General features: G+C 36.2%; 1 protein-coding gene across 2 annotated transcripts in view; it reads left to right on the top strand.

The window, feature by feature from the left end:
* The window catches only part of LOC128242091 (rotatin-like), a 69,783-nt gene that overhangs the window by 53,757 nt on the left and 2,592 nt on the right, over positions 1-13,434 (top strand). For both annotated transcript variants that reach the window (XM_052959134.1, XM_052959135.1), the window contains 14 exons: positions 425-583; positions 714-996; positions 1,716-1,780; positions 2,885-2,972; positions 3,321-3,495; positions 4,258-4,469; positions 5,509-5,649; positions 6,924-7,094; positions 7,510-7,698; positions 8,435-8,607; positions 9,020-9,146; positions 10,524-10,708; positions 11,422-11,572; positions 12,539-12,661. In XM_052959134.1, the coding sequence (XP_052815094.1) occupies positions 425-583; positions 714-996; positions 1,716-1,780; positions 2,885-2,972; positions 3,321-3,495; positions 4,258-4,469; positions 5,509-5,649; positions 6,924-7,094; positions 7,510-7,698; positions 8,435-8,607; positions 9,020-9,146; positions 10,524-10,708; positions 11,422-11,572; positions 12,539-12,661 (2,242 nt within the window). The remainder of the gene's footprint in view (positions 1-424; positions 584-713; positions 997-1,715; positions 1,781-2,884; positions 2,973-3,320; positions 3,496-4,257; positions 4,470-5,508; positions 5,650-6,923; positions 7,095-7,509; positions 7,699-8,434; positions 8,608-9,019; positions 9,147-10,523; positions 10,709-11,421; positions 11,573-12,538; positions 12,662-13,434) is intronic.

A 13,434-nucleotide genomic window follows, 5' to 3' on the forward strand; every position in this document is an offset into this window, starting at 1 on the left:
TCATCTTTACAGTCACCATGGAGATGATATGTCAGATCACCTAGGACTTCCTTAGTTGCTTATGCTGGGGTCAAAAAAGGATTCTGAGGAGAGTGAACAACTTGTTACAGTCACCATTGAGATTATATGTCAGTTAACCCAGAAATTAACTAGATGCTTACTCTGTGAACTTATAGAGACTTTGATCGGATACCGTCCAATACATGTGGATCTTATTATGTGGACATCATCCATAATTCCAGCATCAATGAAGATGTTTTGTTACTTGAACTCATCTTAATAGTCACCATGGAGACCATTTGTTATGTGACTCATGATATTTTACAGCTTAATGTAGATAAAACCTTTGTAATTTTCTGGCTTCTGTTTGCCAAATGAAATGTTGTAAATTAAATCATTTAAATTTGCAATTTTTTATCACAAGGTGCGGACAGCTGGTCTTGGTATTGCTGTGACCTTGTCGTGCTTGGAAGAAGGTCGGAAACTGTTGACAGCAAACTGTAAACACATCCCTGGGGGTATTTGGGCAGCGGCTCTTTCCATACTGCTTGATACGTCCGAGTGCAGCATTGTCCGACAACAGGTAAGAACAGGAATATGATTTGAAGAATAAAATGAAAAGTAGAATCTAGAAAATTTAGTAATGAAATTATTATGTTTTATGAAAATAAGACAGGGAGTGCAAACTTGATTTTTAATTAACAATATTTCAGGCTGCCTTGTTACTAGTAAACCTGACAAGCACTCCATTGCCTAGTGGCACTTCCGAAGGCGAACAAAGGATATGGGCGGGACCTATCGTCATGGATACAGAATATGGCGTCTCGTTAACGGGTCTTCCCGCCCTACTAGCTCTTGTTGAACATTGTCAACTGTATCGGGAAATGACGGTCATGTTATCGGCATACCATCCCCAGCCCGCTGTTCAGCCCACGTTGACGTCAGAGATTCAGCAATTATCGCAGTCGGCATCGGAGAATACTTTATCAGTTCTAGGTAAAGAGTGGTACATGTTTTGGATATAAAGTATAAATGTCATAGAACAATAATTCTAAATGAGGGCCCTCACCAGTTTCATAATAATACGTGAAGTTTCAAGGATTTTATTTTAGCTTATCTATCTATGTTGGACGGTCCAGAGACTTTGCCAATGCAAAAAATATCTCAATATCAGATGCCCGTCCAAATCAAGTTGGACTATCTACAATTATGATTGATGACCTTTGGGTGTCCGAAAATTAGGTACCCAAAATAAATTCTTTTTGAAAATAATTTTGGGTGTCCAAATTGAGTGTCCAAACTCTAAGGTGAATTACGGTAGTATCAAAGTGTTGGTGTCATTGTCATTCTTGTTGCTGTTGCAGCATTGTTGTCATGTGTGTAACTTTATTCTTGACCCTAATACTTTCAAGATATTCAAATGTAACTTGGCATTCATGTTGCCACAGCCAGCACATGCATTTATATCATTCAGGCAATAACTATTGATTTAATCATTGTTGAGTAATGCCCCTTGATTGGCAGTGAAAAAGTACATTGGCATTCTCTCTGTGGCACTCATGTTATCATTTACATGTTATTTATCTACCACCTGAAAACTAATATTTATTTTTATACCAAAATCATTTAGTTTTATATCAACTTTATTAATTTATGATAAAAGCAATGATACTCAGATATAGTTTACAGTTAAAATACTATCTGTATATTTTCAGCTGACGCTGGTTTATTGCCAAGGTCAACGAATGTTTCCCACCAGAATACCATGTCATTGCTTCAGGTAACTGTATGACTTTGAGACGTCCCCTTCTCTTCATAGATACGTCTTTTTTACTCCTCTATCCATAACCTCATGGATACATATTGCTCTAAAGTTATATAATAAGGGGATTAACTCTGGCGGCTGATGTGGCCACTCCTCTGTGAAGGAAAGGGTTAAAAAAAAAAAAATCTGTTATATACAAATTTTCTGCAAAAAGCTCATTAAAAACTTTTAAAATGTAGGGAATATTTCAAAACAAAACAGGTCCCATTTAACTTTAATGAAATATCCGATTTTTCTTTAATTTGTTTGATTGTTATAATTATATCTTATTATTTAAAACATATTTTATTCAACGTATACATCAAACATCAATTTGCAACATTGTGTGTTTTATTATTATCCCCCGCCTATGAAATAGGGAGGGGGATATTGAAATGGCGTTGTCCGTCCGTCCGTCCGTCTTTCCTTCCGTCCGTCCTTCCTTCCGTCTGTCCGTCCGTCCGTCACCTGCGTTTTCTCAGTAACTAGCCAGTATAATTTCATGAAACTTAAAATAAATATGAACCACTATACTGGAATGATGCCCTTCCAAAAAAAATTTGACCGGTCAATTGTCCTTGGAGTTATTGCCCTTGATTTTTTGAAAAATGCACATTCACAGCCATTTCTCAGTCACTAGCTGGCAGAATTTCATGAAACTTAAAATAAATATGAATTACTATACTGGGATGATGCCTGTTCATTTTATCCCTCTGATTTATTTCGTTAATTTTTTTATCATAAAGTAGTCCCGGTCGATATTTTATAATTTGGCTCGGAAAGGGATAAACCAATGTGCTTATCTTATTCTTTCTGAGATTTTTTTTAACTTTCAAGCACAAACAAGCCATCAAGCACAAACAAGCCATCGTTGGCAGGGGATATCTTTTCACTGAAAATGCTTGTTATAAATTAAAACGAAATGCATTATGGCTTGACCCCCATAACATCCGCAGTGTAACTTGAACAAAACTTTGGAGCCAGAGAAGGAATTTTACCACCGCCAGATAATGAGGAGTAATTTTGTACCCAAAATTTGATAAATGTAGTTAAAACAACACATTTTATTCCTTACTTCAGTCATCAGGGGTCTCGTCAGTTCGGCCAACAGAGAGGCTGGGGGCCGTAGGGGCTCGGACCCCTACAACTACTCCAACCTCTCAGCAAGGTAAGGAACTTGTAGTTGTAGAAGAGTTGTCAGTCCTATGGTTTTGTCATTGGTTTTTGTCTTTGCCTTCACATTTAGAAAGGCTTTGTAAAAAGCGTACTGGTTTTCTGTTTGAAGCTTGAAGGGATACAGCTTTTAACTTGATGTTAGGCATTTTCAGTGTTTTCTTATTTTTAATTTTCTTAAATGCTCAATAATACATAAAGAATTAGCGCGAAAGCAAAAAAAGTAAAAAACTTATACCAGTACATGGCAATATAAAAACAGAAGACAGCATGCATATTTTAAAAAACAACAACACCAAATATCAATGCCTATACAGTAATATAATTTTTTACTCTTCACAAGGAGGTGCAGAAAGTTCTGGTGAAGAGTGTCCAGGGGAGATAACCACACAACAGTCGGTGACCACTCCCTGTCTTGTAGCAGCCGTATCCCAGCTTGTTAGGAACCTCATTGTTCAAGCCCCACAAGATACAGTTACCGCTTTGAAGAATGAGTCACTGATTCCATTCTTTGTAAGGTAAGGATCAGTTTTTAGGTTTTAAGGTTAATTGATTGAATTACCTAAAACAGTAAAGCAGTGTGAAAAGAAAGGCTTTTTGATTGACTCGGCTTGTTAAGAACTTTGTCGTTCAAACGCCTCAAGATATTGTCACTACTGTAAGGAATGAGTTACTTATTCGCTTGTTTGTAAGGTAAGGAGCAGTTTTTAGGTTTTAAGGCTTATTGATTGAATTACGTTATACAATTAGGCAGTGTGAAAAGAAGGGCCTTTTGATTGACTTGGCTTGTTAGGAACCTTATCATTTAAATGCCTCAAGATAAGGTCACTACTGTTAGGAATGAGTTACTTATTTTATTCCTTGTGAAGTTTTGTTGTCAGAGTTCAAAGACTAACACCTTGACCATAAAAAAAAAAACGTTTTAAGATATTCAATTGAAACTTAGTAAACATGTTAGTAGATTGGATAAGCAAGGTCCATAACTCTGGTGTTATATTTTTAAATAATGTGTGTTTGACTGGAAAACAACAAACATCAAAATACAGTTAAACATAAATTATATCCCAAGACTTTAGTTGAAAATGCTATTGGCATGAGTTGGTTTTGCTACTTCCTTTAGTGAAATCAAATTCACCAGACTACTTAAGTTCGGTAAAAAGAAGTGGTTGGTGTTTCGAGAAAGGATTCAAAATCAGCACAAGACCTAGAAACTATTTAAAAAACCCAGCTGTTTAAGTTAAATCTCCCATAAGAAAAACAATTTTTCCCTTCAATTTCAGCATGCTTGATGCTGGATTCCTAGAGGGCATACAGGGCTTGACGAGCTCCGTGCCGATGGAGCTGTTTTTCACTGAGCTGCTCGAGATGCACGTGCACATTCTGCGCCTGTTGAACACATGCCTTGTGCACGACCACACCACACGCCTGCATGTGTTACAGGATAGGGTTGCTCTCGGAGGAATTGTGTCACTTCTTAGGATTTTTTCTGATGGTGAGGCAAAAAACACAACAGATTTATATTCTCATAACGGACATGATAAAAATTAAAGGATTGAAAGGCAGTTTTAATTTTATTGATATAAAGCATGCTTTACTTTTAATTTCCGCCAATATTTTCCCTGATATTCAACCACTTTTTCGTCGATCCTGTGTGCTGCTCAGCAAGAACCTTTGTGCACATGCCCTTATCACATAAGAGGGGTTGCCATTGAATTGCCTAAATTTTTACAAATTTGATGTTGTCCAAGCTGTAACTTGAGAAGCTCTTGTCCAATCATCACCAAACTTAGACAATATGTGTATGGGCAAAAAATCACAGCCAAGTTTGGTAACTTGTGATGACTCTTGTTAAAGGGGCATTCTCAGCTCTGGTGAGTTCATTTGCTTAAAGATGGACTCTTACTCTCAAATAAGATGTTCCGCAATTGATGCAATTGTTTTAATTTATGGAAAGGGAGGAATAAATATAAAAAACAATGGTCACTTATGAAGGGTACCGTGTTCAATTTGAAAGAAAGGTGAAGAAAACACATTATTTCTACCTTCTGAAACAATAGTTGATCACTGTAAATCTTTTAAGACCCACCAGTCATTCAATATTAGTGTGTTTTTAGCTATTTAAAAACAGGGTTACAATCTTGTGTTCAGTTATTCATATTTTCCTTAAATGTCTTATTTATTAAGAAGTTGGAAGGTTTATCGCTCAATATTAATGTTTGTTACACCTGTGTATGTATTGATTTTAAATACAAGAGTCACTTTAAATGAATAAGGACTTTTAATAAACAATTGTTAATACCCAACAACCAGATAATGATACTGCCAAATGGCAAAAATGATACCTGGTCAGTTTGCCTGTTACAAAAAACATTCAAATGTTGACAAAAATTGCTGTATGAAATTTTATCATAAACCAAAATGAGTATATGTCCTCAGTGGCAAAGTGGATAAGTTAAAACAAAAATAATATTAAATGACTATGAATGTGTAATATACTCTATAAACAAAATGTTGCTCTGTTTTTCTTTCAGTATCAGCAGACACATATGGCAGCTGTTGTGAAGTTTGGAACACTGTGCTTATGTTTTTGACGACCCTTGTCAAAACTCAGTGTGGTGCAGCAGTTGAGGTGCTGGGGCAGGTTCTTACCAAACAATGGACACCCATAGCTGGTAGGTACTCTTCAAATAACATACTACACTGTTTATTGTGATAAAGCTATGTGGCTCAGCAGGCCTTCCAGCGTTCATACTTTTTCCTACTTTTCCTCCTTTTTCCTACTTTTATTACAGCTTCCTACTTTTTCCTACTTTATTCTAAAAAAACTCCTACTATTCCTACTTTTTTGAAAATAAAGTCCGCAAAAATATTCAAGTTTGATCTTTGTGCTAGTTTTACTTGCAGAAAATGAACTTAAGATATCAAACTGGCTGGTTTCTGTTGTTGAAAGGTGTGGCAACATGTTCCACTTTGATGTGCATCATCTTTTCACCCACACAGTTCAGAAACCGACCAAGCATCATTCACTAAAATATTCAATGTGGCATATAGAATGTTATGATTTTCCATTAAAAACATTTCCTCTAGGTAAGTTAATAGCTATTAATAATTACATATTTAACCTAAAATATTCCTACTTTTCCTACTTTTTTGTTAAAAATATTCCTACTATTTCCTTCTTTTCTGTCAGAAAACCTCCTACTTTTTTGTTAGTGGCTGCTGGAAGACCTGTCAGGCTGTGCTCATGCTTTTGACGACCCTGGTTTAAACCCAGTGCAGTGCATCAGGCTGTTAAAGTGCTACCTCAGGTTCTAAACTAGCCACAATAATGCGCGTTAAGGGAACATTTTTAACATTAAGACATTTGTTAGGTTCCCCTTCGTAAAAACAAAAATTGTCAAAGACCCTGAAGGGGCTGGTTATATGGAATTGTTTTACACAAACAGTGGATGACTTTAGATGGTTAGTATTTCTGATGTCCTAAACAGCATTGTGTAGTATATGCATGATAAAACTGTGGTGCAGCCATTAAGATGTCTAAGCTCAGTTGCTACACAAACCATAATAATGGTTGGTTTGATGTAAGGTCTTTCTAGAATTTAAGTTTTTTCCTTGCTTATCATATTAGTAATGATTTTAGTAAGCACATTATTACAAATGCCCTGTACGATCCTTAAAGGTCATTGAAGAGGGGACGTGAATACAGTATCATTGTACTTTCTGGGCTACATTGTGTAGTGAGGAGGAGAAACTTGGGGAAGCATGGGGTCACTAATGAACTGTTTTATCTCTTCCATAGAGGCCCTGCTAAGAATCCTAAAAGGGGGCCATGGAAGAGGGGACTTGAATACAGTATCTCTTAACTTTCTGGCTATGTTGACTAGTGAGGAGGCGTAGGAGGGATTAGTCATAAGTTTTCTTATTTATTGTTTTTTTTCTTTCACAGAGGCCCTGTTAAGGATACTGGAAGGAGGTCATGGAAAGGGGGATCTGTATACAGCATGTCTTGACTTCCTATCAGCACTCTGTAGTGAAGAGGGAAAACTGGGTGCTAGCAGGACCGATGTGGAAGGACAAGTGACATTCACTGTTTTGTTAAATTCTCCACAGCATGCAGGTATGCAATTACTAGTAGCATTGCCTTTGAATTGCTTATTTTGATTTTTAGGTTAGCTTAATGTTGAAAAATGAAAAAATGGAAATTAATCATTTTTTGGAACTTGCTGCTACTTTCTCTGTTTTATTTAGTATTGTAAGACATGCGGATAGTATTATCTCTGATTTGGTTAAGGAATTCAGCACTGTTAACATGCTGAGGCCCATTTCTATTGTTGTAGAATTCATCAATTTCAAAATTTCATGATTTGTTAACACTGAGGGTTTCCAGACTTAGCCATTTAAATAAGTTGGTGAAGATGTCAAAATGTACAGCATAGTTTTAGAATGTTAAATATAATAATCATAAAATATACAAGAAAACATTTTCATTGTTCTTAAGATATATACAAGAAAAAGTTTTCATTGTTCTTAAGATGGTGAAGAAAAAGATGGAGGCCATGTAACTGCTGGTTCAAGCTTCTGTAAGGCCCTGATTACTTCCTGTGACCAAATCTTCCTTCGAAAAGGAGAGCACTCACAAACAGGGGAGAGAATTCATGTCATTACTGCTCTTAGATGTTTGCTGGCTATTTCACAGACTGCTAAATCAGCTGCTTTGGAGTGTAAGTGTTATTGTTTTTCATTTTCGCACTGAATAAATAACATTATACATTTGCATTGTCAAAGTTATTACACAATTTAAAAAATATATAACAACAGCAACATCATTTAAATCACAATATATTTCTTTATCACTGACATAGGCTAAGTCTATTCAAGTTCATGTTCAAATTCGGGTTAAAAAACAACACTATCAAAACCATGTAAAATATAAATGGTGAAATAATTCAATATTTAATCTTTCTTCTTAACATGCAGTTCCTGATATTCAGATCAATTCTGATCTTAAAATATCAAACAAGACAACCTTTTATTGAATGGTTTCTGGTAGTTTTAGAATTGATATTATATCACTGTTTTGAACTTAAAGACAGCTTTTTCACATCCGAGTCAAGCTTCGGCGCAAACAGGGCTGGGATACAATTTCAACGATATTATTTCAAAATTGTGTTACGCTTGCATACAATGTGGCATGCTTTTTTTGAAAAATGCAATTAACATTTAAGGCATATTATAAAAATTTGGTGGTTTCAATGTAAGGTAAATGTAAGGTAAAAAAAACAACACCTCATAAACACCATATGTAAAAGTTTCACCCGTAGTTACCCCACTTGTGAAATATTGCTTTTGGCGCTCACACATGAAATACATCATGATCTTTCTCTGAAACAAAACAATTATTCTTTTTGTGCAGTTTTTTGGTTAACATAAAACCACTGAACATATTTCTTTTTTCAGTGGGCCTAGCTGAGAATCTTCTAGAACATATAAAGCAGACCCATTCCCGCCTCTCTATGACCTCCCTCCAATCAAAACAGGGGTCAAAGGTCAAGGATGAAGCCTTAATACAGGAGTTAACCTTGACACTTGACCTTTTGAGGAATTTTATGTACAAGAACGAAGATGTTAAGGTTAGTTTAGTTTTGGAATGTTCCGTTTTAGCCTTTGGTCAAGTTTACCATGTGATACTTCTTTTTAAAAGCAAATGTAATTCTCTATTTGTTGTAAATGCAACGAGAAAAAAATATGTCACTTAAAAACAACTTGACTTAAGTGCCATAAATGAATATTATTGTGTGTGTATGGGCTGGAGGCTTTCAACTCGTCAATGAAGTTATTAAATGTTGCCAATTGTCACACTCTGTTAGTTTAGGAATATGAAAGCTTCAGCAAAATTGAGGGAATATGAAAGCTTCACCAATATGAGGGTCATTTTTTCTTTATTCGCTATAATTACAAAATACATTAATTCAACAAAAGGACACTTGTTTCAATTCAAGCAAAAATAAACTGTACACAAATTTCAAACAAATGTGTTTTCAGACGGCATGCTACCACAGTGGGCTTCACCACATTGTACACAAGCTGTGGTCTTGGTGTCAACTGGACATTGGCCTTATGGCTTGTGTTGTTTCACTCCTGACCACTTACACTGCCTCGAGCCCAACAGGTTAAGTGTATAGTTATATTTTGTGGGAACCTTAACATTTGCTGGGCTTTTTGTTCAAAGTTTGAAACCGTGATTTGATTATTTTTCTTAAAGTGAAACTCTTATTCATAATCAATACACACGTATGTATAACAAACATAAATTTTGAGTGATAAACCTTTAACTACTTGCTAAATAATGCATTTATGGAAAATACTATTCACTGATAACAAGATTGTAACCATGTATTTAATAGCTGAAAAATATACGCAAAAATATTAAATGATTGGTGAGTGCTAAAAGATTTACTGTGATCTACAATGGTATCCTTCATAAGAACCATTGTTTTTAACATTTATTCATCCTTTTTGGTATAATGAAACATTTGTATTAATTGTGTTAAATCTTATTTGGGAGTAGGAGTGCATCTTAAACTATATGTAATTTACCATGAGACGACAGTTTGTTGCTTGCAAGACCCACATCCCTAGGTTAGATGTCCGGGGCTCATGATTACGAACAGCCTCAAGTACAAGTCTAGACTCAGACTCAGAAAAGCACTTTTAGTATTTTTCATACAAAATTATAATTGTACAATTTCGAAGAGTAATGAATTTCAGCAAATTTCAGAATCGATACTAACAAGAAGGAAAATTTTAATGAAATAAAGAATTGCAGTTTTGCCACTTGAGTCTGAACTCAGACTTCAGACTGTCTGTAAACATAGCCCAAGATTATACTCAAGGGATCAGTCGTTAAATGTTTTTGCATTTTGGCTTGTCCTTTCTGTAACTTTGTCATGTCCTTGAGGCAATTTAAAGATAGGTTTGCCCAACTTTTACCATAAGAAGCCTGTGTGTCACTTGCAAGACCCATGTTTGTAGGTCAAAGGTCAAAGTAACAATGGGAAGGTCATTGGCATAAATGTATTGCAGTTTGGATTGAAACTTGGCCTATTGCATCAGAGTATCTTTAAATCTTCAATGTTCACTATGATGAGTCTGCATGTAGCAAGACAGACTCGTGTTGCTTGATAAAGACCACACTTTGGTACCTTAGTCAGTACAATAGCCCAACAACTGTAATTCAGGTCTTAATCCCTATTCTCTTTTACATGCAATTGTCTGATGCACAACTGCATATTTTGTATTGAGTTTAGTTTAAACTTATTTATTTTTTACAACATTTGTTAAACAAGTTATTACAACATTACATTAATCACTCTCATTGGCACAATTTTACACAAGATTGTAGTCTTGTGTTGTGAGGGAAACCTGACAAACCATACTCACATGCGCTCAGGTTAGGAATTGAACCGGGTTGCAAGGGTAAGAAGCGAGTCTGCTAACCACTATGCTAACCTGACAACCTATTTGTATTTAATGTTTGTCATCATAGCTACAAGTTCCCTGGCATACACAAGCCCAACAGCTGGAAGTTCCGGTCTCAGCCCCAATTCCCTCGTGCACGCTGTGGTCAAGTACACCTCCAAGAATGGACACAAGGAGCACGTGCAGCGGGGCCTGTTTTCTCTCCTCGCAAACCTGGCCCTCTCGTCAGAGTGTCGCAACATTTTGTGGAAGGTGAGTGTGGTATGAAATGGAATGTGTTTATGAAATAAGACATAAGTATGTTTTTTGGTGCACACTGGTAGACAAAATGTAGTCATTCTGTAAGGTCCGTACATTTAGCAGAGTTAATGTGAAAATTTGTTTTCTTTTTGGTGAGAAATAAAAACTGATTAAAAATATGATAAATATTAAGAATCCTATTTGAAGCTTCAGGCTTTCACTCTTTTCATACTTTTTTTGTGGAAAAGTCCTACTTTTCTACTATTTTGTGAATATAAATCAGGAAATAATTTTTTGTTCTTAAATGCTCTCAGAATGGCCATTAATGCAAGAAATAAAGCACTTATTAAAAAAAACTGGACCTCCCTGGCTGGCCAGTTTTATTCAGATTTGGGCCTGTTCAACAAAAACTAATTTAAGTCACTGCACCATATGTACATCAAAATTGGTGGATGGGTTTAGAAGTTTAAGTTTATTTGCATCAAAATGGTTTAAGTTTATTTGCATCAAAAGGGTAAGAAAAGAGCCCAACCATCCCTACTTTTTTAAAAGAAATGCACATACTTTTAACCCATCTGTTTTGTTATTAGTCTCTTGAAACCCTGTGTGTTTTCTAGCATGTTGGTAATGAATTCTTGCCTTTTTATTTTCCAGTGACTGATTGAGCATCTATTTACCAAAAAGCCATGTACCATGTGTATGATAATGTTCTTAAACTCTTTCAGAGTAACTTTCTGCAGGAGTTTAGCAACTTGAATCCCAAGCGAAGTAAAGGCAACAAAGGAAGACAACTAGCCACTGAACAACTCTGGCTGGAGTTACTCATCAATCTGTCATTTTCGTTGGAGGGTCAGCAGATCATACTCAAAATACCAGGTTGGTTATGCATACATGTACTTTGTGTAATTGCATTTATGATGTGATATAATTATAGTATAGCATAACCTAGTAATATATTACGAAAAAATAGAACAGTTCTAGTGAGATCATTTACAGGTTTCCTTGCATAAAAGGCATGCTTTTCTTAGGGATTGGCAGTAGTCTCTTGAGTTATGCCCCTTGGTTAACTGGGAGAGAAAGGGATAGGCAGTAAGCCATAAGTTATGCCCCTTGGTTAACTAATAACTTTGAGAAAAAGGGATGGGCTATGGCCTCATGAGTTATGCCCCTTGGTTAACTGGGAGAAAAAGGGATGGGCACTGGCCTCATGAGTTATGCCCCTTGGTAAACTGGGAGAAAAAGGGATGGGCACTGGCCTCATGAGTTATGCCTCTTGGTTAACTGGGAGAAAAAGGGATGGGCACTGGCCTCATGAGTTATGCCCCTTGGTTAACCAGGAGATAATGGGATGGGCACTGGCCCCATGAGTTATGCCCCTTGGTTAAACAGAAGAAAACGGGATGGGCACTGGCCCCATGAGTTATGCCCCTTGGTTAACTGGGAGAAAGAGGGTTGGACAGTGGTCCAATGAGTCATACCCTTTTGTTAACTGGGAGAGAAAGGGTTGGGCAGGAACCTAATGAGTTATGCCCCTTTGTTAACTGGGAGAGAAAGGGATGGGCAGGAACCTAATGAGTTATGCCCCTTTGACAGTAAAAACAGGATTGACAGTAGCTCCATGAGTTATGTCCCTTGGTTAACTAGAAGAAGAAGAGATGCCCATGACCCCTTTAACTCTGAGAATAAAAAAAATACTTGTATGAATTGATTATCTTATCAATTTGTACTTGTATGTATACAGTTACGGATAAAAACACCCCATAATATTCACTACCAGGTTTTAGCGCCTGCTTCCATTCTATTAAAACCAGTCACATAATTTTACCAATCTACATTTTTCAGCATGTTTGGACGTCCTTCTAGAGTTTGTTGAAAGCCCCACCACCAGACTTCAAGAAACAGCTGTGATGATTATCAGAAACCTTGCATGTCACACTTCGAACAAGCCAAGGCTGCTTTCTAATGGTATGATTTTGTATGCCTTGTATGTTACAATTTTAATTTTCTCTGAAAAGGATACTACGCAATGTGTATGATCTAAAAAGATATCCCATAAGTTCAACAATATGCTCATGTAAAGCAATGTAAAAGGCCATCACCTCATAGCCATTAAAAATAGTGATATGAAACTTTTTACACATGACATATTACCAGTGACAATGCCCACATGTGTAGAAGGGTCCAGAAAACATAATTTTATAGTTGTTGACTTATGCCCCATGTTTCACAAAAAAAAATACAGATAAGATTAGGATTTTCACCTCTAAGGCGCTCTTGTTTTAAAATACGATAAGAAAACTACCTGTTATGAAGTATAAATACAAATTGTGAATGTGGTAAAATGTTACAATGCTCATATATTGATAATTAAATAAGTTTGCTGCGTCTCTGTAATTATATTCCAAAATATTTTTTTATGTTAAGGCGATTTTAAATCAATTGTTAGATTTTCATCCACGCCCTGTTTGATTTTCATCCACGCCCTGTTTGATTTTCATCCATGCCCTGTTTGATTTTCATCCATGCCCTGTTTGATTTTCATCCACGCCCTGTTTGATTTTCATCCACGCCCTGTTTGATTTTCATCCACCCCATCCGCCCGCCCCATTTTTCCAGCACACCTTTAATCTTATTGACTTAATAAATAAAAATGTTGAACTATGGTCTGTTTTTTCATATCGATTTGGTACTGTTTGGTATTCATACCTATTGCGTCAAATTGTCAATGTATAACATTC

This window comes from Mya arenaria, chromosome 8 (assembly GCF_026914265.1).
Source record: "Mya arenaria isolate MELC-2E11 chromosome 8, ASM2691426v1".
Classification (NCBI taxonomy): domain Eukaryota; kingdom Metazoa; phylum Mollusca; class Bivalvia; order Myida; family Myidae; genus Mya; species Mya arenaria.